Source organism: Trichosurus vulpecula, chromosome 6, assembly GCF_011100635.1.
Source record: "Trichosurus vulpecula isolate mTriVul1 chromosome 6, mTriVul1.pri, whole genome shotgun sequence".
NCBI lineage: Eukaryota > Metazoa > Chordata > Mammalia > Diprotodontia > Phalangeridae > Trichosurus > Trichosurus vulpecula.
In genome coordinates this window covers 254641088-254668935 of record NC_050578.1, presented here as the reverse complement: position 1 = coordinate 254668935, position 27848 = coordinate 254641088, and the positions used below count along the sequence as shown (strand labels likewise).

The window sequence follows — 27848 nt, the reverse complement described above, 5'->3', positions numbered from 1 at the left end:
TCATGATCCTGAGTCACCAATATAAAAAGGGACTTGTTGCATGTATCCTATTCAAGTCAGCGTGTGTATATGCATCCATACACGTATATGTAAATACTTATGTGTGTATACCTATATATATACACATGTATACACACATACGTGTGTATACAAATACAAGTTAAACATGCCTTCATCCAAAACGGTCACAATAAAGTTTTGTCTCAAAGAAATGTAAACCTTTACCTGGAAAACTACCCTAGAACAATACATGCCTCAAGGGTTCCAGAGAGCCAAGTTTTCATGTAGTCACAAGGAATCCCATACTGTTTGAGGGGAGCTAGCCTCAAGGGATCTTAGAGATAATCAGATCCAACTCCTTTATTTCACAGGTTGAGGCGCCTGGATCCCCAGAGAGATTGAATAGTTTGCCCAAGATTACGTAGCCAGTTGGTGATGGACTCATCTTTATAAATACAAAATAGCGCAACAGAGAACATAGTACGATTTTCCTTTTCACACATTATATATTAATGCAATTATATATAAAACCAGTAAATATTTTACTCAGCCGGCTCACTTTCACATATTTCATGCACCACTTTCACTAATTAAGATATTTGTTCTTTAAAGGATTCTCTTGGACCATCTGTATCTCCTCCTTGAAACCACATTTCTATGAATTCAGCAAATTCACATAATAACAGCTGGAGACGTCACTACAAAAAAGGTGATTTCTGCAGAATCAGGCAAAGGGCAAACATTTAAAACTCAAAATAGTAATCAGAACAAAAGAATTTCAGAGCCACCTTAGCTAGAGTAAGACTTACTTCAACTGTATTCAATGTATATTTTTAGTATTGTCAGAGAAGTGTTTATGGATGCCTTTTGATTTCTGAATCTCTCCTCCCAGTTCCCCTAGTGAGTGATTACTTGCAACAAAGCAAAAAGAGGGAAAAAACAATTTAATTTAGCAAACCATTCATCAGCCAGATCCGATACTACCATACAATATTTCACACCTAGAGTTCCCTACCCCAACAAAGGGAGAGTGGTGCATTTTCTGAATTCTTTACCTGGGTCAAACTTGGTCATTATAATTATACACAAAGCTCAGTATTTTTTGGTTCTACTCAGTGTTGTGGTCATTGTGTAGAGTTTTCCTGTTTCTGTTCATTTCACTCTGTACATGATGTACTCTCTCTATACTTGGAATTCTTCATATTTGTTCTTTCTTACTATGCAAAAATGTTCCACTGCATTCACAAACCACAATTTATGCATCCATTCCTCAACTGATAGACATCTGCTTTGTTTCCAGTTCTTTGCTACCACAAAAAAAAAGTGCTATGAATTTATAGTTTATGTGGGAACTTTCTTAATAGCTTTGATTTCTAGGGGCTATCAATATTCACTTTTGATGGGAAACTGGACATTTCTGTTTCCACATGAATGACTATTTCAATCCTCACTTAAAATTGCTTCTTCATATTCAAAGTATTCTATTTACAATTTTAGGCCTAGCCTAGTGAATTATTTCAAAGTAATGCTAATCAAAATCTATTCCATCCCATGAAATTTGAACCTGATAAATGAAACCTTAAATTTTCTTGAGCTCACGCTAATTTTTTCTTACGTCAGATAATTTTTACCTCTGAGAATTCCTCTTGACAAAACTCCTATTCCAAAGCAATATTATAGGCCAGTGGTGACCCTGGGCTCTCAGAGGCTAGGCCAGTAGACTACAAGTTCTGATGGTTTCTATCGCAATGGAAAAGCTCTGAGTTTTAACCCAGTGATAAACTATGTGTCTGTTCCCCGGGAATCAGCATAGCGCAATGTACCAGGCCCAATGTACTGGACTGCCACCACTTGGCCTCTAAGCAGTGAATTCTTTGGCTAAGGCAGCTTGGGAAACAAACACAAATGTGAAATAAGCCTGAGTCCTTTATAGCCAGTCCTTTTCTGCTTCTGTAGTGATGGTGGCAGTGGTTGAAAAGGTGACAAAGCAGTATGTATGTAAACTGTCTAGAAATATTTAGTCACTAGGACTCCTAAAGGTAAGAACCTTGTCCAATGACCAAGGAGCTGACATACAACATGTCAATATTGCTCTCATTGCAGCAGAAACCAGTACATAATGCAGTTGCTGTTAAATGGAAGGATGGCTTGCAAGTATTCCTTAGAGGTAAGAGGGCTGGAGCAACTGGTTTTATCTTGTGCCCAAAGACAAGAAAATTTATCAGACAGAGATGAGATCATATTGTCTTGCAGCACTCACAATGAGCATAAGCAAAAAGATCATCATGAAGATATCTCCAGCTTACATGCCAACATTTGTTGCAGAAGATAAAGAGGTAGTGAAAGTCTACAAATAGCTTTACAAGATCCTCCAAAGTCAAGTTGTATATTCATACTCTGTAAATTCAATGCGGGGGGTAAGAAAGGGAGCACAATTTAAAAATGTCAGAAAACTTGGTTAAGGATCAAGAAATGAAAAAGGCCAAAGACTTATAGAATTCATGGAAGTCTCCTGCCAATGTATCATACATATTTCCTTCAAAAAGAGTTGGAAGATGAGGAGCATGGCAGACAGCAAACCTCCACACACAAAAAGCGGTTGACTATGGGAAAAAAATGACTGAGGTAGGACTCATTACTGAATCAGCGATGAGTGTATAGATACACCACTGACTTGTTAGGGCAAAGATAAACACACTCTGAAGTCAGAAGCAATTATAAACCTGAGAAAATAGCTATGCAATTATAACATCCAATCTGACATATTCAAACAAACTACTGATATTAAAATAGTAAAAAAAATGGAAAAGATATTGACATGGATGATTAACATTTTCCTCTAGACGTTTAACTGATATAAAATGCTTGCCACAATGAAAAGGTCTTACAGAATCCAGAACTCTTGATCATCTTGACAAGCAAAGGGGCTGGGCAGAGAAGAGCAAAGCTGATTTAAAATATAAACTAGTTCATGAACCTAAAAACCATTTTCTGAAAAGTATTTTTCAGTATAAGGGATTTCTTTTGTGATCCTATGCATTTAAAAAACATTATATCACTTAACTCCAATTGCCTTGCCAAAACAAAACAACACAAAAACCAGAAAAACCCCACCAAAAACCCATTATTCTGAGAAGGGTTTCACAGGCTTCACCAAAATGCCAGAGGAGTCTAGGACACACAAGAAAAGGTTAAGAAGAAAAAAACATTTGCAAAAACTTATACAGGCAAAGAGCTTAGTAGTCAAGGGTCTGATAAACCCCAAGACTCCAGCTACTCGAGTAAAAACTTACTATTTGACAAAAACCATCTGGGAAAGCAGGAAGGCAGGCTGGGAGAAACTCAGGATATACTGACATTTCATACTACATATCAAAACAAGCTCTTAATGGAAAAGATTTAAACATAAAGGGTGCCATTATAAACAGAGGAGCAAGAAAGAAATTACCTTCCATATTTAAGGATAGGAAAAAAGTCCATGATCAGACATGACAGAGAGCAGATCAAAGATGATAAAAATGTGCCATTCTAATTACAGAAAATTTTAAAGTTGTACAAACAAAATCAATGCAGCTCAAATTAGAAGGGAAATAAACAGCAGGGAAAATCTTTGCAACATTTTTATGATCAGGTTTTCATTTCCAAGATATATAGGGAAATGATTCATATTTCTAAGACAAAGAACCACTAACCAATTAATAAATGGTTGAAAGAGATGGACAGGCAAGAAAAACAACTTATCAATATCCACATGAAAAATGCTCCAAATCACTAATAATTAGAAAAAGAAAAATTAAAGCAACCATTAGGTTTGACTTCATACTTATCAGATTGGCAAAAATGACAAAAAAAGGAAAATGACAAATATTGAAGGGGCTATGGGAAAACAGGAACATTAATACACTGCTGGTGGAGTTGTGAATTGGTTCATCCATTATGGAAGGCAATTTGGAATTGTGCCCCAAAAGTTACTAAATTGTACATATATTTTGACTACTACAACTATACCTTAAAGAAATCAAAGAAAGAAGAAAAGGATCCATATATAAAAAAAAATATTTGCAGCAGCTCTTTTTATGGTAGTAAATAACTGGATGTTAAAGAAGTATCCATCAAATGGAAATGCTGAACAAATTACGGCATATGAATCAACGGAATGGTATTGTGACATAAGAAATGATGAAGCAGGGCAACCAGGTGGTACAGTAGATAAGAGCACCGGTCCTGGAGTCAGGAGGACCTGAGTTCAAATCTGGCCTCAGACACTTACTAGCTATGTGACACTAGGCAAGTCACTTAATTGTGACTGCCTCAAAAAAGAAAAGAAAAAAAAATGATGAAGGGAATAGTTTTAAAGAAACCTGGGAAGACTTGTATGAACTGATGCAAGGTGAAAAAAGCAAAACCAGGAAAACATTTTTTACAATAACAACAATAATGTAAAGATAAAAAACTCTGAAAGATTTAAGAATGCTGATCAGTGTAATGACTAACCATGATTCCAGAGGACTAATGAAGCACACTACCCATCTCCTGACAAAGAGGTAACAGACTCATGTTTTTGGACATGACCAATACAGGAATTTGCTTTGCTGGACAATACATATTTGTTACAAGGGTTTTGTGTTTCTTTTTCTTTTTTCGGGGGGTGGGAGGGGGAGGCAGAGAAAGACAGAAGAGAGAGAAGATGGATTTTTGTTCACTGAAGACATTTTAAAAATATGGAGAAAAATAATAGTGGCATTTATATAGCACTTTAAGATTTGCAAAGCACTACTGCATTGTGCTGGGAGGTAGGTGCTATTGTTATCCCCACTTTATAGAAGAGAGAACTGAGGCAAATGTCTAAGTGTCTCACCCAGGGGCAGACAGATAGGAAGTGGCAGAGGTTGGATTTGGACTAAGATCTTCATGATTCCAGGTCCAGTGCTCGGTCTACAATACCACCTAGCTGCCTCAAATGAGACAACATATGTAAAATGCTTTGTAAACACTGAAGTGCCATGTGAATGCTAGCTATCATTAAGGTGGTAGAAAATGGTGATTCTCCTTAGAGAAGAGTGATGGAATGAAAAATGGATCTGCAAAGAGCCTGGTGTGAAAGTCAATTAAATTGGATCAAGATCATTTAAAGATGAAAATGGGAAAAAATCCCAAAGAAGCAAAAAAGGGAAGAGATCTCTATTAGTATTTCTCTGACAAAGCTTTTTACCCCTATTAATTACAACCGGAGCCATCATATACGGATTGCACAATCTTGGTCTAAAAATCTGGATTCTAAAATAAGCTCTATGGGGAAATGGAAACAGCACCAAAGAAACCAACCATAGGCAGAACAGCCTGACTTGAATGATGCTATGTGGCTGCAAATCATGGACCTTCACAATCTCCCAAGTATTTACAAGTTTCAGGACGTTGAGGGACAGACTCTCAAAGCAATTGAAAAAAGATGACAAATGGACAGTATTACTACTGAAACAGGCAAATGATAAGACATGAAGAACTACTGACTCAAATGCCTATATTCTCATTTCTATAAAATTTTCATGAGAGTAGTCTATGCACATATTGAAGCTACCTGTGATAAAAAGATGATAAAGGAATTGGCAGGCTTTCAGAGATCAATCAAAAAGTATTAAGCACCTACTACGCACCAGGAACAGTGCTAGCGACACAAGTACCACAAATGAAACAATCCCTTCTCACATGGAGCTTGCATTCCAACGAAGGTGAAACATATAAATATAATAAATATACCCAGCACAAATGTAAAGTGAATAAATACCAATGTATACAAACTAGTTAACTTCAGGTAGTTTGACAAAAAGGGCATTAGCAACTGAGATGACTAGGAAAGGCTTGAATGCAGAAGATGGCATGAGTGGCATCTGAAAGGAAGAGAGGGCCTCTGTGGCAGAAGAAAGTAGGGAATGTATCAGGTATACGGGATGGCCCATGCAAAGGAATGGTCAGAAGATGGAGCGCTGAGTGTGAGAAACAGAGAAAACTAATTTGGCTATAGCAGGGGAGTAATGTCCAACAAGGCTGGAATGATAGACTGAGACCAGGATGTGTAAGAAGGTCTTTAAAAGCTAAATAGAAGAGTTTATATTTTATTCTAGAAACAAAAGGAATGGATTGAGTAGGTGAGTCACATGGTCAGATCTGCACTTAAAGAACATTACTTTGGCAGCAGTGAGTAGGATGGACTGGAATGGTGTAAAGCCAGGGGCAGGAAGAGCAATAATTTAGGTGAGCGGTGGATGAGGGCCTGAACTAAATGGAAAGTTGAGTGAGTAGATGGAAGGGGTCAGTTAGATGTGAGGGACATAGTGAAGAAAGAAATGGCAAGATTTGAAACTGATTAGTGTGTGGGGTGAGGGAGGGTGAGAAGGATCAAGGATCACTGTGGGGTTAGAAACCTAGGAGACTAGAAAGAAATCGGGAAGTTTGGAAGAGGGGAGGGCTTTGGGGGAAAGATGATGAGCTCAGTTTTGGACATGCTGAAACCATATCTCTGAAATTACTCAACTGATACAGTTACAAAGATTACAAGATACAACTGTTTACTGTATGTCAATTATTTTAAAATATTTAATTTTGCTGAACAAAATTCAACCTGAAAGACTCTTTTCCAACAGTGTTTTTCTAGTATATATAAAAAACATGAGTACTTGATAGATGCAAGAGACAACTTTTCTAAACAACCTCCTAGTCATTCACACCCAAGCAAGCCATAAACTAGGTAAATACAAGCCTAGAACAAAGTTTTTGCCATTGTTATAATAATCAAAATAATTATGATAATACTAAGCATTTAGAGTACTTAATTGTGTGCTAGAAACTATGCCAAATGCTTTACAAATAATCTCATTTGAGCTTCACAAAACATGAGCCCTATTTAACAGCCCTTACCAACCAGAGTTGTTGTGAGGATTAAATGAGAGAATATTTGTAAAGCACTTAGCCATGGTGCCTGGCACACAGTAGGTACTTAATAAATGCTTTCTTGTTTCATTTCTTTCTTCTTTCCTGTTTGACACTAATATTCTTCTGGTGATGCTATGTGGCTGCAAATCATGGACCTTCACAATCTCCCAAGAATCTAAATGACAGGTAATCCAAATGGCAATGGAAAGATGTGTGGTGTGTGCATAGTACGTACTGTATTACCTATGATGACTTGTGTATAAGGCACGGCATAAAATACTATATTCTCCAGAAAATGTATGTCCACTAAAGGGGGTAGACCAGTCACTGGTACCTAGATAAAGTTAAAAGACAGAGAGAGAAAAGGCCTTTGGCTATGTTGGATGGACCCCCTCTATCCAGGTTTTATGGGAGCACATTAAACAAGTCATACAACATGAGGTGTGGATTATTGATATTTCCTGCAAAGATTTTTTCCAATTGATACTTTCCCTTATTTTAGCCACACTGATTTTGACTGTGTAAAAGCTTTTCAATTTCACATAACTCAAATGACCTATTTTACCTTTTTTGATCACTTCTACCTCTGCTTTAGTTAGGAATTCTTCCTTCAACCATAACCAAGAGGTACCAGAGTAAGGTGGCTTCTATTTTATTTTTCTCATGGTGTGACCTTTTACATGCAGGTCTTAAATCCCTTTTCAGTGTATTGAAGTATATAGTGTAAGGTATTGGTCTGAACTTAATTTCTGCCAAAGTGCTTTCTAAGTTTCTCAGCAGTTCTTGTTAAACAGAGTACTTTTCCAAATAATTTGTATTCTTGGGTTTATCAAACATTAGGTCATTGAATTCAATCGCTTCTGATTCTTCCTTATCTATCTGTTCTATGAATCTACTTATCTATTTTTTAACCAGTACAGAATAGTTTTAATGATTACTGCATGATAATATAACCTGAGGTTGGGGAAGTTCTATTTCCACTTTTTTTTTCCCATTATTTCCCTTGAAAGTCTAGATCATTTGTCCCTCTACCATAAAATTTTAAAAATTATTTATGTACTACCTTTAATCTGTTACATATTTCTTTTATGCAACTTTTTTTTCTCATCTTGAATGAACTGTAAAAATACTTATATCCATATATTTCTACTCTAAGTTTCAACCTAATTATTTCTTACTTTACTTTCTCATTTTCAGGGTCACTGGAAAATACTAATTGACAGTAACTAAAATTTACAAGTATATTAATTAATACTCTTGTGAATTTGCTGCTTTTATAAGGTTGGTCACTGTTTAAGTAAAATCAACAAAAGTCCAGATATGTGATATCCTCTGTCAAACACCCTCTACCTATGCTGGTAACTTCTAGTTTTAGAGAGTAGCCTGGGAGTTACCAAGAAGTTGAGGATAGCTGGTCAGTGTCTTACTGTTAGTACAAGTATGAGGCAGGATTTGACCCCGGGTCATTCTGACTCCAAGCCCAGCTTTCTATTCATTACACTATGTCACCTCTTAAATATGTATATTTCCCAAATTGAGAAGTAAATTAACAGATTTTCCTCAACAATAATTCTCATAAATTTGGGCTACATTTCTAATTACAGTCATATTGGATTTAGATTTATCCTTTATAATCATACAAAAATGGAATTATTTTATAAAAAATGATGGATGACTCAATTTTACAAAGAAATTCTAGCTCAAATGGGTGAATATTTGCTTAGGGTACCAAGGAAAATCAAATGCTGGATCAGCACTCAAGAGATGCTGCTTAACTTTGCTCTGTACCTTAAGCCACAGTAGACAATACTCAGCTTCCAGTTTATCCTTCTGAAAACAGGCAAAATCAATACGGTTTCTCAAGGAGAAAGTTTATGACATGTAACTGAAAAACGATTCAGGGATTTGCTATTATTACTATGTTGGTTGAATTAAACTTTTGAAGAGAGGAAACTTTTCATAATGGCAGAAATATGATGCTAAAATCACTGTTCACAATTGAAATTCTATACCTTTATAGGATAAAATCCTATAAAATCCTCACTATTTAGGGAATTCATCTGGCAACTAGTAATAGATGTCACCACTTTAAACAGAAACAATGGGATAGCACCACTAATTCATCAAAGAATGAGAAAGATCCTACATAATCACACACTGTTGTCTTCCTTATTAAGTCCTAGCATAAGTGAAATGAGGATTAATAAGATGTGATGATTAATTTCAACCTGTAAGCAAAAAAGGACTTGCCTTTCCTTTTATTAGCTACTAACAACACAGAGACCTATTTAATAGTACATCTGATATGGTTGGTCCAACTCAGAATCTTACTTGGAGAAAGTAAGAAAGGATGCTGTTTACTGGGATAACAAATGAATTTGCTTCATGCCAAATCAAACCAATCTTGCTCTCTTCTTTCTCTCTAAATGTGCTGGTGGAAGTGACTTCCAGTCACGACCTGTCTTTGAACTAGCTACCTCTGGAACCTCAGGCAAACTCCTTGTGCCTGAGTCACTCCAGCCAGGAAGCCCCTAATTGGAATTCTAAGTACTGTGGAATGTAATTGTACTCATCAGGTTAGAGCCTAGCTGAAAGCTGTACCTACAGTCGAATGCCCAGTAAAATGTGTTAACTAATTACAAAAGAAACTTTGGTACACCCCTCCCCCCCAACTTTGACAATGTAACTACATACTGTGTTTTACTGAGCTACAGGTTAGCAAGAAGCCAAGTAGGATGATAGATTTAGAGCTGGAAGAGATCTTAAAGGCATCATGTCCATCCAACCCCTTGTTTTACAGATAAGGAAGTTGAGGTGTAGAAAGGTTATGGGACTTCACCAGGGTCACAAAACTAGTAAGTGCCTGAAACAGGATATGGACTCAGTCTTTCCTGACCTGAAGTCCAGTGTCCTATCCACTATGGCTCTAAAAGGCAGCTTCCTGAAATGAAGAAGATACAATTGTTTTTCTTCTGTCTGGTTTAATTTCAACAACAGGCAGGTAACAAACATTTATGAAATGACTACTATGCACTGGAAGGGAGGATCTACAGAAAGAATCAAGTAGTGGGCTCAATGCTTGACAGAGCAAGCTCTTAACTGATGGCAAAACCAACCTGTTCCTGAAGCTCAAGGTAAGAAAGATGCTTTCTTCTGACATCCAGATGGAATGATTTCCCTGGAGCTTTAGGTGAGAAATCCTTTACAAACCAGACACTGAGGAAGTATTGATCAATTTCAAGGGCTATGAGAAGCATTCATTATCTGTCAGAGCAACAGAAATATTCGAGTGAATGTGCCTAATAGCAGTTTTTAGAGCAACTGCCCTGTGCACTGAGTTTGTGTAAAAGCTTCCGGGTCATCCCCCATGACTGTATACAGCAAATGTTCCATCTTGGCAGAACTAAAGAATGGGGGAGAGACTGGGACTGGAGATTACTTACTTACTTAGTTACTTACACACACACCCACCCACCCAAAAAGCCTATACCTTCTGTGTGTGTGCATATATACATACATACATACATATACACACACACATATACATACACAACATGCATATATATATCCATATCCATATGTATATATCCACACATTTGTGTATGTGAGCATACACACACATATCTGTGAGTCACCTGCAAAGAAATGATGGGAATTACTAAGAAAGAGTACAGTAGGAGAACAGAAGAGGGCCCAGGGCAGAACCTTGGGTAGATGGAGTCGAAGTAGTCTGGCTACCATGATGGTTCAGATGAGAGGTAATGAAGGCCAAAACTAGGAAGGATGGCTGCCACATGAGTGGAAAACATTCTACTAGAGTCAAGAACTATGCATTCAGCTAAAGACAAAAGACCATTGCGATAGTCCCTGATCTGGCCTCCCTTCTTCCAGTCTCTCACCACTATTTCATCCTCCATACAGTGGCCAAAGGGATTTTCCTCAAATACAGGTCTGGCCATGTCACTCCTCTACTGAATAAAATGTGGTGGTTTCCCATGGTCTTGGAGAATCATACACAAACTCCTGCCTGAGCAGCATTTAAAGCAAGCCTTCATACAGCATTTAAAGCCCCCTTTCTTGCCTCTTCACACTGGCTGCTCCTCACATCTAACATTCCAGTTTCCTTATCATCTCTACCTCTCGGAATCTCTGGTTTCCTTCAAAATTCAACTCAAGCTATCTCCTCTATGTAGCTTTTCCTGACCACCTTCCCCACATCCTTTTCTGGATTCTTTTGGTATATACTCTGTATATGCATATATATGTACATGTCTTCCTCATAGAATGTAAGTTCCTTGAGACATGGACTATTTCATTTTGAATGAAATTAGGAAACATTTCCAAATTTTCGCTATAGCATATAAATAAAATTACAGAAGCAGATTATGATACTTTGTATATGTACATGTTGTTTCCACTTAGGAATATAAATTCCTCAGGGCCCAGGCCTGTTTAATTCCAAAACTTAGTACAAAGTAAATACTTAAGAAATGCTTGCTAACTGATTGAGATAAAACCAAGTTAGTGAAACAGACTGTAAAATACAGTTTATTGTTATTATTATTATTATTGTAAACACCTAGAGGGGGAGAGACTCCTTAAATTTCATGGCAAATAGCTGAAGGAATTGTTAATTGCACAGTATTGCACAGTTGATTTTCCTAATAAAAACCAAATCACTACCAGACAGACCCAGTTACCCATGAGCTTACAAGCTATTAAGGTCCTATAGATAAAGGATGTGGTTTACTTACTAAATCTAAATCATTGAGCTCTTATTTTAGTAACTCTATTGAATGGTAGGAGAACTTTCTCAAACCTCCTCTTCCAAGTTCTATTCCCCATCCTCTCTCCATTCCCAATTACTTTGTATATATTTTGGTATTCACTTATATAATTGGGGCTGAGATTTAGAGCTAGAAGGGACCATGATGTTGTTCAGTAGAATCCAACTCTTCATGACCCCAATTTGGGTTTTCTTGGCAAAGATGCTGGACTGTTTTGTCATTTCCTTCTCCAGCTTATCTTACAGATGAAGAGCTGTTAACTTAACATGGTTAAGTGATTTATCCAGGATCACACGCTTGGTAAGTATCAGAGGTGGTATTTGAACTCCGGGAGACAGGTCTTCCTCACTCTAGGGCCAGCATTCTATCCACTTTAACACCTAGCAGTTCATACTGAAACAAAGTAGGTGCTTAATAAATCTTTACTGATTAGGATATACATATCTGCAGTTTTAAACTTCAATAACCTAAAACTTTACTAAGACTTTTGGGACAGCCTGTATGTGTATATATAAATTATCCTAAAAACATTCTAAAGAGTCAAAAGAAATAATGATCAAGATGGAAAAGCATTTGTGCTAGGAAAAAAAAAAAGGACATTTTGAGGAGTTGGTAGGAGTAGCTACAGAAAACAACTTTTCTTTATAGTGGTAGAAGAATTTGAGTGAAAAACAGTTATCAGATCTTCCTGCATTTGAATTTCTCAGTGACTATACAAAAGGAATGTTCTGTAACAAGGATACTGGAGGCAAAAAGCAGGTAATACAATTGAATCCTCTTAATATATATGGAAGTCCCAACTTAGAAATCAGTTGTCTTCCAAAAGTCCATTTGTCAGCCCACTGTTTGGAACTGAAACCGATTTCTCCAGAACGAGTTATCAATGATATAAATAGTTGCTAGAGTCCCAGTATCTCCCTATAAGGTTGGTGAAATATCATGTGTGTACAAAGTAAAACAGAAAACCAGCAAAGTCAAAAAAAAAAAATAAACCCCAAAGTCAAGGATTGCAGTTTTGCTCATACGTCCAGGTATCGCCTCATATAATTATAGGATCATAGATTTAGGGTGGGAAGGGGCCTTGGCAGGCAGCAAGTCCGATTTTCTCATTTTCACAAATAAGAGAACTGAGGCAGAGAGAGGTTAAGCACCTAAGGCAGGATGTGGAATCCGGTTTTCCTGAATCCAAACCTAATGCTAAGCACTTTGTCACTTAGCTGCCTGTCAACACCATAAATCAGCTAACAGGGAAATGCCTGTATTTGCTGTGCTAAGATAAAAACTGACAACCAAATGCTCTCTTCTAGGGGGGAAAACTGATTACCTCATTGAATGCCTTCATCATTTGAGATTAGAGCAGACTGTCCTGTTTAAATCAATTGGCAATCCAGATATTTAATTGATGAGCACTTTAAAATATATATTATAAAAAGTGGTGACCTACTGTACATTTAAGACACACTCCAAAATATCAGGATGATGATTTCAAATGTTACTATCACCTGATAGCCTAAGGACAGAGAATACAAGGAGTCACTTTGGGCCTTTCTGTAATATTTAGGCTATTTATTTTTAAAGCAATTCACATTTCTGCTGTCTAGTGTTTCCAAAAACAAGCAGCTAGAGGCATATTTGACTACCCAATGTAGTCAAATATTTCATGTGATAAGAATCTATGAAAAAGAGAAAACAGGCGTTTACTTGGTCTTTTTTCTTAAAAACTTAAAAATTCCAGCTTACAAAGCAAGACATTGAGTCCTACATCTCCTTCACTGAAACTCCTCATCGATCTCATTTCTAACAATCACCTGAGGATAATCCCATTGTGTTAACGCTGCTTATCCCAGGAATTACAAAAAATACAAAAAAAATAAACTATAAATGTGGGGATTTACAGAGACACAAACTGTACTATGTAACAACTTCCTGAGGCTATTAAGATATTTCCAGAATAGAGAAGCTTCACATTGTGTAGTGGAAAGATTTGGATATGAAGACAAAAAAACTGGGTTTCAACGGTAGTTCCGCCATTATATTAGCCTGTGACTTTGAGCAAGTCACTCGGTCTCCTGGACTTCTGTTTATGTCTAAAACCATGGGGTTCGACTAGATCCCCAAGTTCCTTTCTAGCTCCAAAATTCTATGGTCTTCAACAACTAATTAGATCAGGAATTTAAAAAGTACTATATTCTCTTCCAATAGTGGGAACAATCATTACACAGAAGACCAACAGCAAAGAAAGGTCACACAGTCAGAATGTGACAGTGGAGCCAGGGGACCAGAATAAACCTTCCTCAAAGGCTGTTTTAATAAATGTTTATGGAACCTGACTGGCATGCTTCTTGAAGCCAAGAACGTGGCCCATTCAAATACTGTCAATCTAATAATCTGGCTACTGCCAGAGACAGTTGATTCCTTCAGGGCAGGACCTGTTTTATTATGTTTCCTTTGTGCGGCTAGTACACAACAAATATTGCTTGAATTTAAGTGATAGAATGCTCAGTGGGAGCAAGGGCCAGCAGCTGCTTGGATTGGTCAGGGTCAGGGCCAGGTCACACCTCCAACTCCTTGCATCCACACTAACTTTTCCCAGTTGAAGCTTGCTAACTGTTACATTGTAAACCTGGGGAACCTTATTTGTATCTGTATAAAATGTTGCATCTACAGGAATGCAACAGTGTAAATGTAAAGCAGGACTCCTTACTCCCAAAAGGATTTGTGCCAGACTGGTCCCCTTCAAAGTCTTTCCCTTGGGCCTAGAGTTTGCTTTCTCCACCAGACTCTTGTCTAGTCCCTACATTTCAGGATTATCTGGAACAGATAGAGAAAGCTCTCCAGGCTGGTCACTGTGGGAAAGGAAAGAGGAAATGCTTGTCCAGTCCATTGACAAAAAAGACCTATGTTGTAAACCATTGTAAAATGAGGGCAGGTCCTCTCTTTCCTATCCCAAGGGTCAGTGTGTAAGTTTGTATCTTCCAGATGGGCTACTTTCTCAGCTTGGTGGCAGGACATCGTCATGAAGAGAACTCAATGTCACTGGATATATAAATAGCTGTGGCCAAGAACAATAATAACAAAAGAGCCAATGGAAGGAAGCCAAAGGAAGGCTCCCCAAATTGCACTAAGTGCGACTATTCCCAGCCTCATTTCAGAAGGGCCTCAGGGAAAACCAAGACCGGGAAACAAGAACAGGGTGGAGCATGCACAGCAATTGGCTCTCACATTAAATTTCAAGCACTACTAAGAGTGACTTGTAAAGGCTGCTTTCTAATGTCTTTGAGGGTTGTGGGTTTTTGGTTTTTTTAAGTCTTCCATAGGAGCTAGGCCACTAACTAGGGAACATGGGAACTTTTCCTATTTGAGTTGTGAAGACAGGTGTGACCAAACAATCTAGGATTAAATGAAAAGCATGTCATTTCACCAGCTAGACTGTGAAAAACAGATGATTCTAAATGTAAAACCATCAATTCACTCATTCAGATAAAAATCTGACATCAAATGCAACCCAGCCCCAAATGACTGAATGTTCAAAAGCCAGAATTCACCATGTTATCAGATGCGCAAAATAGTGATTATAAAATCTAATTGTTACAGAAATTGTTACAACGGGGCAGATTCACCAGCCGCTTTGCATTTCTTAGATGTTTCATTATAACATTTTATGTGACAAGTGGCTTAGGATAAAATAAAAATCTGATAGTAGAATGCTAAGTAGGGGTATTAAGTAGCTACTGGAGAAACAGTATACTGCATATTCCGTCTCTAGGTATGCATATTTTCATTTGTCGAATGACTTTTGAATCAAGAAAATATAGTGTTGTAGAATAAATAGAGACTTGGGAGACAGGAGACCTGGGTTAAAATTCCAGTGCCCATGATTACCAGTTTGTAACTGGCCTAAGTCAACTCAATTCTCTTATCTTCCTACAAGCAATTCGAGGGGGGGTTGCAATACACCTTTTCCTCAGGGACTGGACTGTGAGTAAGGTGGGGGAAGGGATAGGAATTGGCACTGGACATGTGACTTCACTGGTAAACAGAAGTCCAGGTGAGGAAACTCCCTATACCAAAGCAGGTGGGCACGAGACCCTTCTTTGCAAACAGTCTTAGACTCTTTTGTGGCCACTGTTGGGACTATGGGACCCTGAGAAGTTGTGACTTGGGCATGGGTCACTCGGTCGGTAGTATTGGAGGTGGGATGCCTATCCATCACACACACCGGGGTGATTCTCATGCCTAGCACACAGTAAGGGCATGATAAATGCTTGTTAATGGGCTGTGTCCACGGTGCCTGGCACCTAGTAAGGCATGAAGAAGCACTCAAGGGCCAGGCACTGCGCTCTTGGGACCGAATGAATGGGCGCCAGAAAAGAAATCCCGGGTTTGTGCACTATGCCACCCTGCCTGCTGCTCGAAGCTTGGAGCTGGAGTCGGGGGTCCTGGGTTTGAATTTTGTCTCTGCCCATTCTGGTCACGCAGCCTCAGGACTCTCCCCCCTCCAGGCAGGGCTGGCTCGCCGGCCGAGGCGATGCCGCTTGGGGCCGCCGTCGCCGCCGGCTTTCTAGGGGAGGGGGCTGAGGAAGCTCGGGCTCCCCGGGCCTGGGGGGCCCCGGAGCCCGCCCGCTGCTCCTTTTACAGAGGAGGAAACTGAGGTCCGGCCCACGCGGCGCGGCGGGCTTGGCCGGGGCTGGGGGGGACGCACGCGCGTGTAGGCGGGCTCGCGGCTCCACGCGGGCGGGGGGAAGGAGGGAGGGGAGGAGGGGGCTCTGCGGCGAGCCCGGGCCCGGGGGTGCCGGGGCCGGAACCCGAGCCCCCCGAGAGGGGCCGCCGCTACCTGCTGCTGGATCTTGCCGTCCTCCGTCACGATCCAGTGGGTGGTGGCCGAGGCGCCGCGAGCCGCGACGCCCAGGAAGACGGAGAGGCCGAGGAGCCAGCTGGGCCCCGGGGCAGGCCACAGCCCCGAGCGGCCGCGGACCCCCGCCGCCACTGCCGCCGCCACCGCCGCCGCCATTTTTCCCCCCCAACTCGGCTGCTCGCGCCGGAAGCGGAAGTACGGCCCCGCGGCCCGCCATGTTGGTAAGGGAGGTGGCGGCGAAGGCTGGGCCTAAGGGGCGTTGCTGGGGGCGGGCGTTGGGGGCGGGATTTCCGGCCGGATTCCTACGGGAGATGTCTGGTCCTCGTGGACTCCTCTTTGGACCTCTCCCCCATCCTCCTCCGCCCCTCTACCAGCCGAAGTGTCGGGGGAAATCGTAAGCCCTTCCTCCTCTAGAGAGCTGCTAAACTGGGCGGGGAAGAAACTGCCTTCCCAGAGATGGTAGGAGGACCTGGGCACCAGAGTGTATGCTGTAACGCACGTTGCCTCAGCCTCATAGGATTTCATTAATGCAGGCTTGCGTGCATTCATTCATTCTTCATGCACTCATTCATTCTTCATGCTCGCATTCATTTTTCATTCACTAATTCATCTTTGTACCCATTCATTCACTCATTCCTCATTGACTCGCTCATTCTTCATTTATCCACTCATTCTTTATTCATCCACTCTTTCGTTATTCACTCATTCATCCATGCACTTGTTCATTCACTCATTAATTCTTCCTTCATTCATTTATCCACATATTCACTCATTATTCACTCATTCATTCATCCATGCACTTTCATTCACTCATTAATTCCTCATTTATTCACAGTCATTCTTCACTCATTTCTTTCATCCATTCACTTGTTCATTCACTGATTAATTCTTCATTACTTCATTCATTCATTTATCCACATTCATTCGTCAGTCATCTACCCATTCTTTATTCACGCATTCATTCATGCACTCATTCATGCACTCAGTGATTCTTCATTCATGCATTCATTCACCTGCTCATTAATTCTTCATTCCCTCATTCATTTATTCACATATTCACTCTTCATTCATCTATCCATTCTTTTACTCATTCATTCACTTATTCATTAATTCTTCATTCATTCATCCAAGCATTCATTCTTCAGACATTCATGCTGCATTCATTACTTCATTTCACTCATTCATTTACTCCACATGATAGGCTGCCCTGGTGTATACACACCAGCTAAACAACAAGCATTTATTAAGAGAATGCCAGGAAGAGTGCAAAATTCTTAATCTGGGAGCCTAGATTTCAGGGGATCTGTGAACTTGGGTGGAAAAAAATGCATGCATTAAGCACTTTCTGTGTAGCTGGTGGGCAGGAGAGGCTGCATGGGATACAACAAAGATGAGGTTCTTAACCCCATGGTCTAGATTCAAATCCTGCCTCAGACACTTAGTAGTTGTGTGAACCCAGGCACGTCCTCAGCCTGTTTCCTCATCTGTAAAAGGAGGGTGTTGATGCCCTCTAAGGTTTCTTCCAGCTGTGATCCTCCGTATAATTAGAACTGCTCATACCTAAGCAACAGAATAACACCCCCCGCCCCGCATTATACTTAACCATCCAACTTTCTTCTACCCTTGTCCCATCTCAACTTCACTTCCCAATCGTAATCATAGTTTTTGCCTTGTAGTTCCTACAACAATGTAAACTAGTTGATGTTGGAAAGTTATCAAAATGACTGATATTTCAAGCCATGGTACAACTGTTAGTAACGCAATGTATTGGTGATGTCAGTCAATAAGCACTAGTTGAGTGCCTTAATAAATAAGCATTCGTTTATTATAAATAATTTATATTCTGAGACCATTCTGTGCCAGGCACTGTGCTAAGCACTGAGGATACAAAGAAAGGCAAAACAGCCCCCAAGGAGCTTACAGTCTAATGGAGGAGACAACAGGCAAACAAATGCGTACAAAAAAAGCTACATACAGGTAAATAGGTGATCAGCAGAGGGAAAGGCACTAGAAGTAAGAGGGATTGGGAATGACTTCCTGTAGATAGTGGGATTTTAGTTAGAACTTGAAGGAAGCCAGGAGGCAGAGATAAGGAATGCCCAGACATAGGTGTGACATAGGTTGTACATGTGTGGTCATGCAGAACGCATTTCCATTGTATGTCATATTGTGAAAGAAAAATGAATGCATTTTGGTACAATGTTACATATTGTTTGAAATACCAGTGTTGTTACAAATCGGTTTTTTTTTTTGGCACGGCTAGTAAGTGTGTCAAGTGTCTGAGGCCAAATTTGAACTCAGGTCCTCCCACTCACTGAGCCCCCTAGCTGCCCCTACAAATCGTTTTTTTGCAGCTAAATCCTGTAATGGTAAGAAGAGTGGGACCTTTTTACTATGTTCTCTTTTGGAAGGATAAGTCAAGTGCCTTTAATGAGTCTTGTCCTTGTTTGAATGGCAGGTAAAGTGGGACCTCTTGTCTTTTGTTTTGGAGCGCTCCTCAGCACTGATGTACCTTTGATGAGTCTTGCCTTTCCAATGTAATGGCAACCAAAGTGGGACTTTTTGCTGTTTTTTGTTTGAGTGCTTCTCAGCATGAGTCTGCCTTTGTTTCAATCAAGAGTCTTTGATTGCATTGGGAGTCTTTGATGACCTGCTTAAGTCACAAGAAGGCCTAGGTCACATGGGTTTGAGTCACATGGTTGTGATGCCCTCTGACCCTGAAGAAATGTATGTATACTCAGAGGTTAATGTTTTGTTTTGGGGGCACAGTCATTTGAAGAGTGTTGGTGTGGAGACTCTTCGTAGCCATCAAGGAGCCTTCCCCCCACCCCCGCTTTGAAAATCCAGATGTTGGTGCTTCTCTCTCTCTGGTAACTACGTATTGCTGCCTGTCTACTGATTTGTGTTTATTTGTTCTGTTTATATAATGTATGCTTGTAATTTCAGGGTGCTGACTTTTTCCCCTGAACTAAGTGAATAACATATGTGTGTTTAATTAAAGTGAGATTGTAAACCCCTTAAAGTTGTTTTCCTTAGAAGAGCAGATCAAAGAACCTGTACTCGCAGCTCTCCTGTGTGCTGGTGTTATTGGTCCTACACAGCCACAGTAGCCGCAAGCAGCATTGTGGTCAGAAACACTTAAGTGAATGTCACTTGTGCGTTAGAGCGTCACTGAGCAGCAGTGTCCACAGGGGTTATTGTTCAGGTACCCTTTCCTCTGATCGGACCAGGTCTTGATTTCGTTCAGTTCTAGCTGCTGCATTTTGGGAATAGCATGTATAAGTTATGGAGCAGCCAGAGTGGTAAGGAAAAGGATGATGAAAGTATTCAAGATAATACCATACAGGGATTGGCTGAAGGAGCTGGGGTTGTTTAGATTTGGACAAGATTTAGGCTACATAAAAACTATTTTCAGGGCTTTGAAGGGCTGTCACATAGAAGATAGATCAGACTTCTGCTTGGTCCAAAATGGCCCAAGTAGCAGCAGGTGTAAGCTGTTCATGGTAGCTTTAGGATTGAAGTTAAGGAAAAGGTTTTTTTAAAAAATTAATATTTTATTCTTCCCCAATTAAATGTAAAAACTTTTAACTTTTTTTTTTTTTTTCAAATTTTGAGTTCCAAATTCTCCCCCACACACACATTGAGAAGGCAGTTTCACATAGGTTATACACGTGTGGTCATGCAAAATACATTTTCATTGTAAGCCATACTGTGAAAGAAAACAGACAAAAAAATGAAAAATAAAGAAAAAGTATCTTCCATCTGCATTCAAGCTCCATCAATTTTCTCTGGAGATGAACAGCACCTTTCATCAAAAGTCCTTCAGAATTGTGTTGGATCATTGAGAACAGCTAAGCTACTCACAGCAGATCATACAGTATTGGGGTTAATGTGTACAACATTCTGGTTCTACTCATTTCATTTTGCATCCATTCATCTAAGCGTAGGAAAAGCTCCTTTTGATTTAGTGCTATGTCAAAGTGGATGCTATCTCACTGGAGTTATTAAGATAAGATACTGGATAGCCCAACCCCTTGTCTGGTATGTTGTAGGAGGGACTCTTGGGGAGGTATGTGTTAAACTAGATGACCTCTGATATCTTTTTCAGCTTTATGATTCTGTAACTCGGGTTTAAATACTGTCTAAGGTTTATTAACTGTATGACCCTGGGTAAATCATTTAGCTTGTCTTCATCTCTGAAATAGAAGCCTGGACCTGATAGCCTCCAAGGTACCTTCTAATCTCAAATATTTGATGTAAAACTAGGGTTACATAATAGGAAAATAAGGTTTCAGAATTACAAACTTCTCTTCCAGAGCCAGCTTTCACCTAAAGCCTAAGGCAGGGATGGGGAACCTGCAGCCTTGAAGCCACATGTGGCCCTTTAGGTCCTCTAGTGTAGCCCTTTGAATCCAAACTTAACAGAAGAAATCCCTGTTGAAGTTTGGATTCAGTCAAAGGGCCAAATTTGAGGAGGCTGCAGGTTCCCCACCCTCGGCCTAAGGGGTCAACAGTCTGAGTGAAAAACCCCTTTAAGAGAGACAGAGCCCTTAGTCTATTAGATTAATGAACAACAGATTTCCTGAAGGGAGGTTCTACACATAGTGGGAGTGCTACGGGATCTCCATGAAGGCAATGTAAACCTGAAGGTAGGAAAGTATTTCCTCAGGTGAGGGGGGAGGGGTGGGGAAGGAGAAGACAAATGGAACTGAAAACAAATTAGTCTTCATGTTTTACCCCCCTTTTGAGCCAGACCTGTGATTTCACTTAGCAAGAGATCAGGAACATTAAACAAAACAAAAAAACTTGACAAATGTATTTCAATATAATTGGTTTCCTTTCTAATCCTATGTATGTATGAAACAAACAAAAAAATCCTGGTTGTGGGAAGTCTCAGTAAGGAAACTTCCTCAACCAATGCAGATCAACATCTGCTCTGCAACTTAGAATCTTAGATTGCTACCCGAGGGCCAGTTATAACTATGTGACTTGCCCAAGGACATACCACGGTGGGACCCGAACCCAAATGTTCTAGACTTGGAAGACTGCTGTTTACTGCACTGTGCTTAAAATAGGTCAGGTAATCTGAGACAAAGAATTGCCATGATCAGGGGTCTATCCAGCTCAGCAGTCTAGAGTTTCATCACGGAATATCTTGTGGAAAAGCATGGTAGCAATCCTCAAAAAAAAGAGGTCAAATTTCTGTTTAATGATCTTTTATGGCCTTATCTATGAAATTTATGCTTACCTTTCAAATATTTTTGGCTTGAGTTTCTTGGGGAATGACTTCCATGTTTACTAATCACCATATATAGTTTACCTCTAAACTACTTCCTTTAAACTATGATGGGTGCACCTTGGTATGGGGGAGGGGGGGGGGTTTCCTGAATGTTTGACTATCAGTATTCAATTGATATGGAAGTTCTGGCCATACCTGTCTGGTGAGACTCTGGTCCATGCTGCCCTCTCAGTTCAAGGCTAAGGTCCTGCCTCCCTTTCTCTCCTGTGGTTGTGAGGATATCATTGCAGCACACTCTTCATATATAACCACTCTGTTGTCTTTGTTGATCATATGTCTCTTTGAGGATATCCCTTTTACCCTCTTCCTAATTTAATAAGACTCTTTTCACATCTCAACCTAGAGACTATTACTTTTTTTTGCCTTGGTTCACACAGAAGTTATTCCAGCCACCTTTTTAGTTAGCTGCTCTATTCTGTGCCTTCTCTAGTACTGTATCCCTGGGGTGCGGCAACCAGTTATATGACTTACTCCAAGGTTTGTCTGAGTGTGTTTCCAATGTCCTTTTTGGAAGTTTTGTTTCAAATTTTCAAAATTATTTCACAGAATTAAAAGCAACCTAAGCAAATAGGAATCCAAGCCTCAGTGCAGAAACCTACCAAGGATGGCCAGCATCTGGCTGCACAAGTGATGATGCCCAAATGGATATCCACTGTGCACTGACTGAGCTTTAAAAAGCAGTTGACAGTATCTTTGCTCCTAAGAGAGGCCATAATTAATTAAATTCAGCAAATACCAATTAGCACCCAGTGTTAAAGCACTGGGCTATGTGCTGCGGTTACAAAGGCCAAAATTACAGTGCTTGCCAATAAGGAGCTTATGTATTCTATGGTAGGAACATGACGTTCATGGGCAAATAAAGGTAATTTGAGGCAGGATGACTCATTAACTGGGGAGATCAGGGAAGGGTGGCTTGACCCCTAAATTGAGTCTTGAAAGAAGACTGGGATTCTCAGCCAGGGAAATAAACATATTTAATTGCTTGAAGTCTTTTCCCCATCATGGCCAGGTTTGGGAACAATGTAATGAAATTTGGATTTATTTAAATAAAACTTTCCTAAAGGAAGGTGTCCATCCATCTACCCTGTAGGTATCTCCTATGTACTTTTTAATGTATACATCTTCTACCCCATTAGAATGTAAGCCCCCAGAGGGCAAGGGCTGCTTTTACTTTGTATCCTCAGTGCTTATAACAGTGGGTACATCCTATGCCAAGTTCCTCCTTTGTCTTGCGACTGTATATATACAACACTCCTCCCTCACCTCTCCCTATAGGTCACTAAGCCAATGGTCCAGGATGTCTGTAATCTACTTCTGTTTTTAAGCTTACAAATACATTGGCCTAGGGTTACACTCGACTGACCAAGCTTTGAGAAGTAACAGTTGTCCTAACATATTGGCCTGCATATTGGGTGCCCTCTGTGGTGTCTTGACTCTTCCTTAATAAGTCTACCATTCCTGAGTTTCTGGGGTTCTCTGCTGGATGTTCAGCAAGAGTGGTTTATATCTTGGTCCCAAGGAGCCTTTCTTATGAAGCATCTGTACTTCTTCAGATAAAATGTGTCCACTTTGCCAACTGTAAGGTAAGGTACTACCAATGCCAGGAATGAGCCTCAGCAAGAAAGGCTCTGACTAGAGCAAAGGAAAACAGGATGGGTGTTTTTGCACACAGAGAAGTACCTGACACATGTTTGTGAAACAGAGATGTTCCTAATTTGCTTAAAGGCAAACATCACTTTTGCTCTCAAATGGTTTGGTCTGACTTCCCTGAACTTTTCATCTGTTGAGATCCTTTTATTCCTTCTGGCCTATTGAATACTTTAGCTGGACACGTTTTTCAAAATTAAGCTGCAACCTTCCTTTTGAGTCCTTTCTTGGCCTGTTTGTTCCCTTTCAAACCACACATACTACCTCAATCTCTCCCAAACAGCATGTGATTTCCCATTTCCATGTCTTACCATTCCTGGTGCTTGTTGTCTTTGATATCTGGAACGCCCTCCCTTACGGCACCTGTTGAAATGACCTCGGATGTTACTTCCACGAAGCTCTTCCATATCTTATTTGCTCATTTCCCATGGCTACATTCCTTGGAATATCTACTTCATGCCTCTGGGAAACCTCATCACCCTGAAAGATCCTCTCAGCCTTGATACTCCCATCTTATCAGTACCCTCTCCTGTAGGATGCCACTGATTAGAGGGTGAAGAGTACTTTCTAAAACCTTCATTTAAGGAAGGTGCACAGGCTACCCATCTCTTCATTTTCCACGAGGCTGTCGCTGCCGCTGCCACTGCCCCACCCCACCCCTCACTCAGCTTCCTTTTGTGTTAGTTTCCCCCATGAGGGCAGGGATTTTGTACTTGTACCCCCCAGCACTTAGCACAGTGCCTGGCACTCAGTAGGTGTTTAATAAATGTTTAACAACTCCAGGCAAAAGTGAATTCTTTTCCTTTTACCCTCATTTCATATGGTAGTTATTTCTGTATGCCTCGCCTCTCTTCTCAGATAGGTTCACTGATTTTCAGCTTCATAGAATCTTGGAGTGATCCCTTTTTTTCAAACCCCAGATTTTATAGATGGTAAAGCTGAGAGCTAGAGAGGCTGTGTCAGATATGAGAAGCAAGTCCAAGTCCTTGGATTCAAATCCAATACTCTTTCCATCATATTACAAAAAGAACCGAGACCTCACCACAACGGGCAAAATAGTTTGCCCGAAGTCACACACGTCAAAAAGGGAAAAAAAAATTCCATGGAAACGTTAAGGCTGATTCCAATTCTGCCAGCTTCTAGGGTATTCTGTGTTAACATTTCTGACCCCACAGTAAACCTTCTCAGGGGTGTGCAATTATCTGTGCACAGATAACCCTAGGTTATCCTTCAAAGAAGCTTCCATCAGAGCACCAAGATGGCAAAGCTTTGAAAGCTAGCCTCCAAGGTCCATGCTTAGTCTTCAGGGCTGTAGGGGGATTCATAGTCCAGCCCACAAACAAGACCATGGAGGGCCCCAGGAATGCAGTCCACCCACACCTAAAAGATCCCAGCTCTCAGAATACCCTAGGCTGGAGACCTTTGTGTAAAGCTCTTTGTAAACAGGGTTGGTTCTGGCTTGCTTAGCTAGATTCTCAAGAACAGAAACCAGGACCAAGGAAAGATATTTTTGAGAGACTGGGTTCTATACTTTGCAATTCAGTACTTGACAATTCCAAAGGTCATTTTTATAAGCCATCATTTTTAAAAAAAAATGAGCATTTAGAGGCTTTTATTTTCTTCTGCATATCACGCCCTCCCCCCCCTCCCCGCCCCCGCCATCTCCATCATCTTGGCAGCACTTGTAAAGCTGAGGCAAAACAAGCTATACAAATAATTAAGGCACAGATATGGAGATCAGAGATGATACCAAATATCTGCCTTTAGAACCAAGGCCCACTTAATAGTTGACTCTTTTAGGCTGTGGATGTTGGTGTTCTTAAGAGTGACACTTGGTCTGAGTGACTCAGGAATTTAGAGATGGGCCTCTTCTACCTTCCCAAGTTATTTTTCCACTGATCATTTTAGGAAAAAAAAAATATTACTGATGAAGACTTAATGTAACTATCTAGTTACCCAAAGCAAAATTCCAAACTGTACTGGGAAGAGGGATGGAATCTGAAGATGACATAAATCACAACACGGAGACACAAACAAAATTACAAAATGAATTTATTCCAAAAGCATAGGGGAACATTTACATTTGAACAAGGTGATAAACAGGTGTCTTTAAAAAGGGGAAAATAATCACGGGTGTGAAGTTTTCATTCTCAATTTTGGAGCAAGATAACCCTTCTATAGCATACACTACTGCCTCTGGAAGGACTAAAGGGTAGGGAAATAGTAGCAGTGGTGTAGGAGAATAGAGAGGAAGACACTCAAACGAACATCAAACTTCAGTGAGCAAAATCACTTATGCCGAGTTCTAAGGATCTACACATGTACTTCAAATCAATAGAGGAAAATAAGAATAAAAATGTCCAAATTTACAAAGATGTAGTCCCAATACAGTTTCTACATTCAAAGTGGCCTTTAGGCCACCTGCTGGTCTGAAATCCAAGGGCCAGACTAACTGGTTGCATCTTTCTCAATGGCATCTATCCATTCCTACGTTTGTCCAGATTCCAAGTGAGCTCAGGTTCAAATCTGAAGCTTATGGAATGTTTGAATATTATTGCCACCACTCCAAACTGATCAATTACCTCTGCTCACTTGTTATCATTATTCTAGCCTTTAAAAAATATTTTTTCCATGAGAATGTGCAGTAGTACCAACAAGGGGGCTTTAATTTTCCTCCAATGCAGTGATAACTACTAAAGCACGGCAATGAACATTAATGAAGACACCTGCATTGAAATCACAAACTATTCCCCACAAAGACATGAAAATACCTCGGGAATATCAACCAGGCATTTGGTTTGGGGGTGAAAACTAGGGAGGGGGAAGACTAACTGCTGAACCAAAAATTATGAAAAAGCCTATGCTATTAAAAAATACCTATGACATTTGAAAACTCCTCAAACTCACTTCTGGTGATGTCATCTAAGATTTGCTTCATCCACTGTTCTCTAACTTAGTCTATATTTAATTTGAATTTTGATTAACCTGAGAAGTTAAAAATTCCAAAAGTGGCAAAGCAAAACTAAGAGAGCATCTTTTCCTTATTATCCACCCTCAAAACAATTTTTCCAGGGAAGCTCTGGTCAACAGAATCTTAGGTTACACCACCCGCACTGTGAAGGATGCTATTCTCAAGTCAGATTTAGTATTTGGTTATATTTTTCCAAAACAGCTCTCCAAAATATGGTTTGTTTTTGTGTATGTAGTCTTTATGTGTTTTCATTTTTAAATAACAATAATGTTAAGTGCAAGCTGACTCACAACCCCTCACTGTTGGGGGAAAAGTTGACCAACTTACTCCAAAGAGGACAATCACTGCATCACAGACTACCCATTCCTGGAGTGTTTCTACTTTTTATTGATTTGTTTTGTATAGTAAAGTTTCACAGCATATATATATATCTATATATATATATATATGTGCACACACATATTTTTATACTGAACATCAAAACCCCATATTCCAAACAAGTTTTGCATTACAACACATGGAGAAGAGTTATGTAAGCAGTGTAAAAGCAAATTACTTTGCCCCATTAATGTCATTCCCAGAGATTAACTAAATCAATGTCTACCTTTAAGAAAAAGCTGGTAAATATCTTCTGTTTATGACAAAGAAATCAGTAGGGCTGCATCAGCGCATGGCAGCTCAGTTAAAAGAAATAAAAGTAAAAAGAATGGAACATGGACTACTATACTCTTCTCCATATACTGGGTGGGAGGAGGATGGAGGGAGAGGAAAACCAGTAACACGTCATGACTGACGTGAGTCTTCAGGAATGATCCTTTCTGCCAGTCACCGAAGCAGACTCTACACTACATTACATGTTTAGCCACAAACAGCTCTCTGGTTAATATATAAACTGTCAAGATGTTTTAAGAGAAACCACATACACTGCAGTCCTCCAAGTCTGAATAAACCCTGAAGACTCTGCAACAAACGCATGTTTGCGGACGAAGCATCCAAAAATACAGCTGTGATTTTTTCCTTGGACATGTCTGTATTCCATTAGAAAAGTAGATGAGACATACAAAGGTATAAAGAACATTGAAGTCTTTACCTGAAGGCAGCAGTCTTTAAAGGGCTATTCCCAGCAACCCAATGAGTGGTAGTTTAAGAGTGTTTTAAGCTTGTGACAGCGTTGAAGAATGTGATGTATTCAGTAGAGTCTTCCCCGACTACGATTTCCTCGTCCTCCCCAACCTCGGCCACCTCTACTTCCCCTGAAGCCCCCTCTCTGCTCTACGAAAAATCGAACAATGAGTTAGCTCTCGTTCAGGAATTTATAGTACAGCAAACAGGGAAGAAACATTGGTTCTGAGTGCAGAA

At 40.0% G+C, this 27848-nt stretch overlaps 2 protein-coding genes across 4 annotated transcripts in view; both read right to left on the bottom strand.

The window, feature by feature from the left end:
- The window catches only part of TTC17 (tetratricopeptide repeat domain 17), a 114713-nt gene extending 97965 nt beyond the window's left edge, over positions 1–16748 (bottom strand). Inside the window, exon 1 of one of the 2 annotated variants that reach the window (XM_036763170.1) lies at positions 16552–16748. In XM_036763170.1, coding sequence (XP_036619065.1) covers positions 16552–16728 — 177 coding nt within the window. In that variant the 5' untranslated portion in view covers positions 16729–16748. The remainder of the gene's footprint in view (positions 1–16551) is intronic. The other variant, XM_036763169.1, reaches the window with a different exon arrangement.
- Positions 16749–25552: 8804 nt separating this feature from the next.
- API5 (apoptosis inhibitor 5) overlaps positions 25553–27848 on the bottom strand; it is a 35492-nt gene continuing 33196 nt past the window's right edge. Inside the window, exon 14 of one of the 2 annotated variants that reach the window (XM_036762904.1) lies at positions 25553–27756. In XM_036762904.1, the coding sequence (XP_036618799.1) occupies positions 27734–27756 (23 nt within the window). In that variant the 3' untranslated portion in view covers positions 25553–27733. Of the gene's footprint in view, positions 27762–27848 lie in introns of both variants that reach the window. The other variant, XM_036762903.1, reaches the window with a different exon arrangement.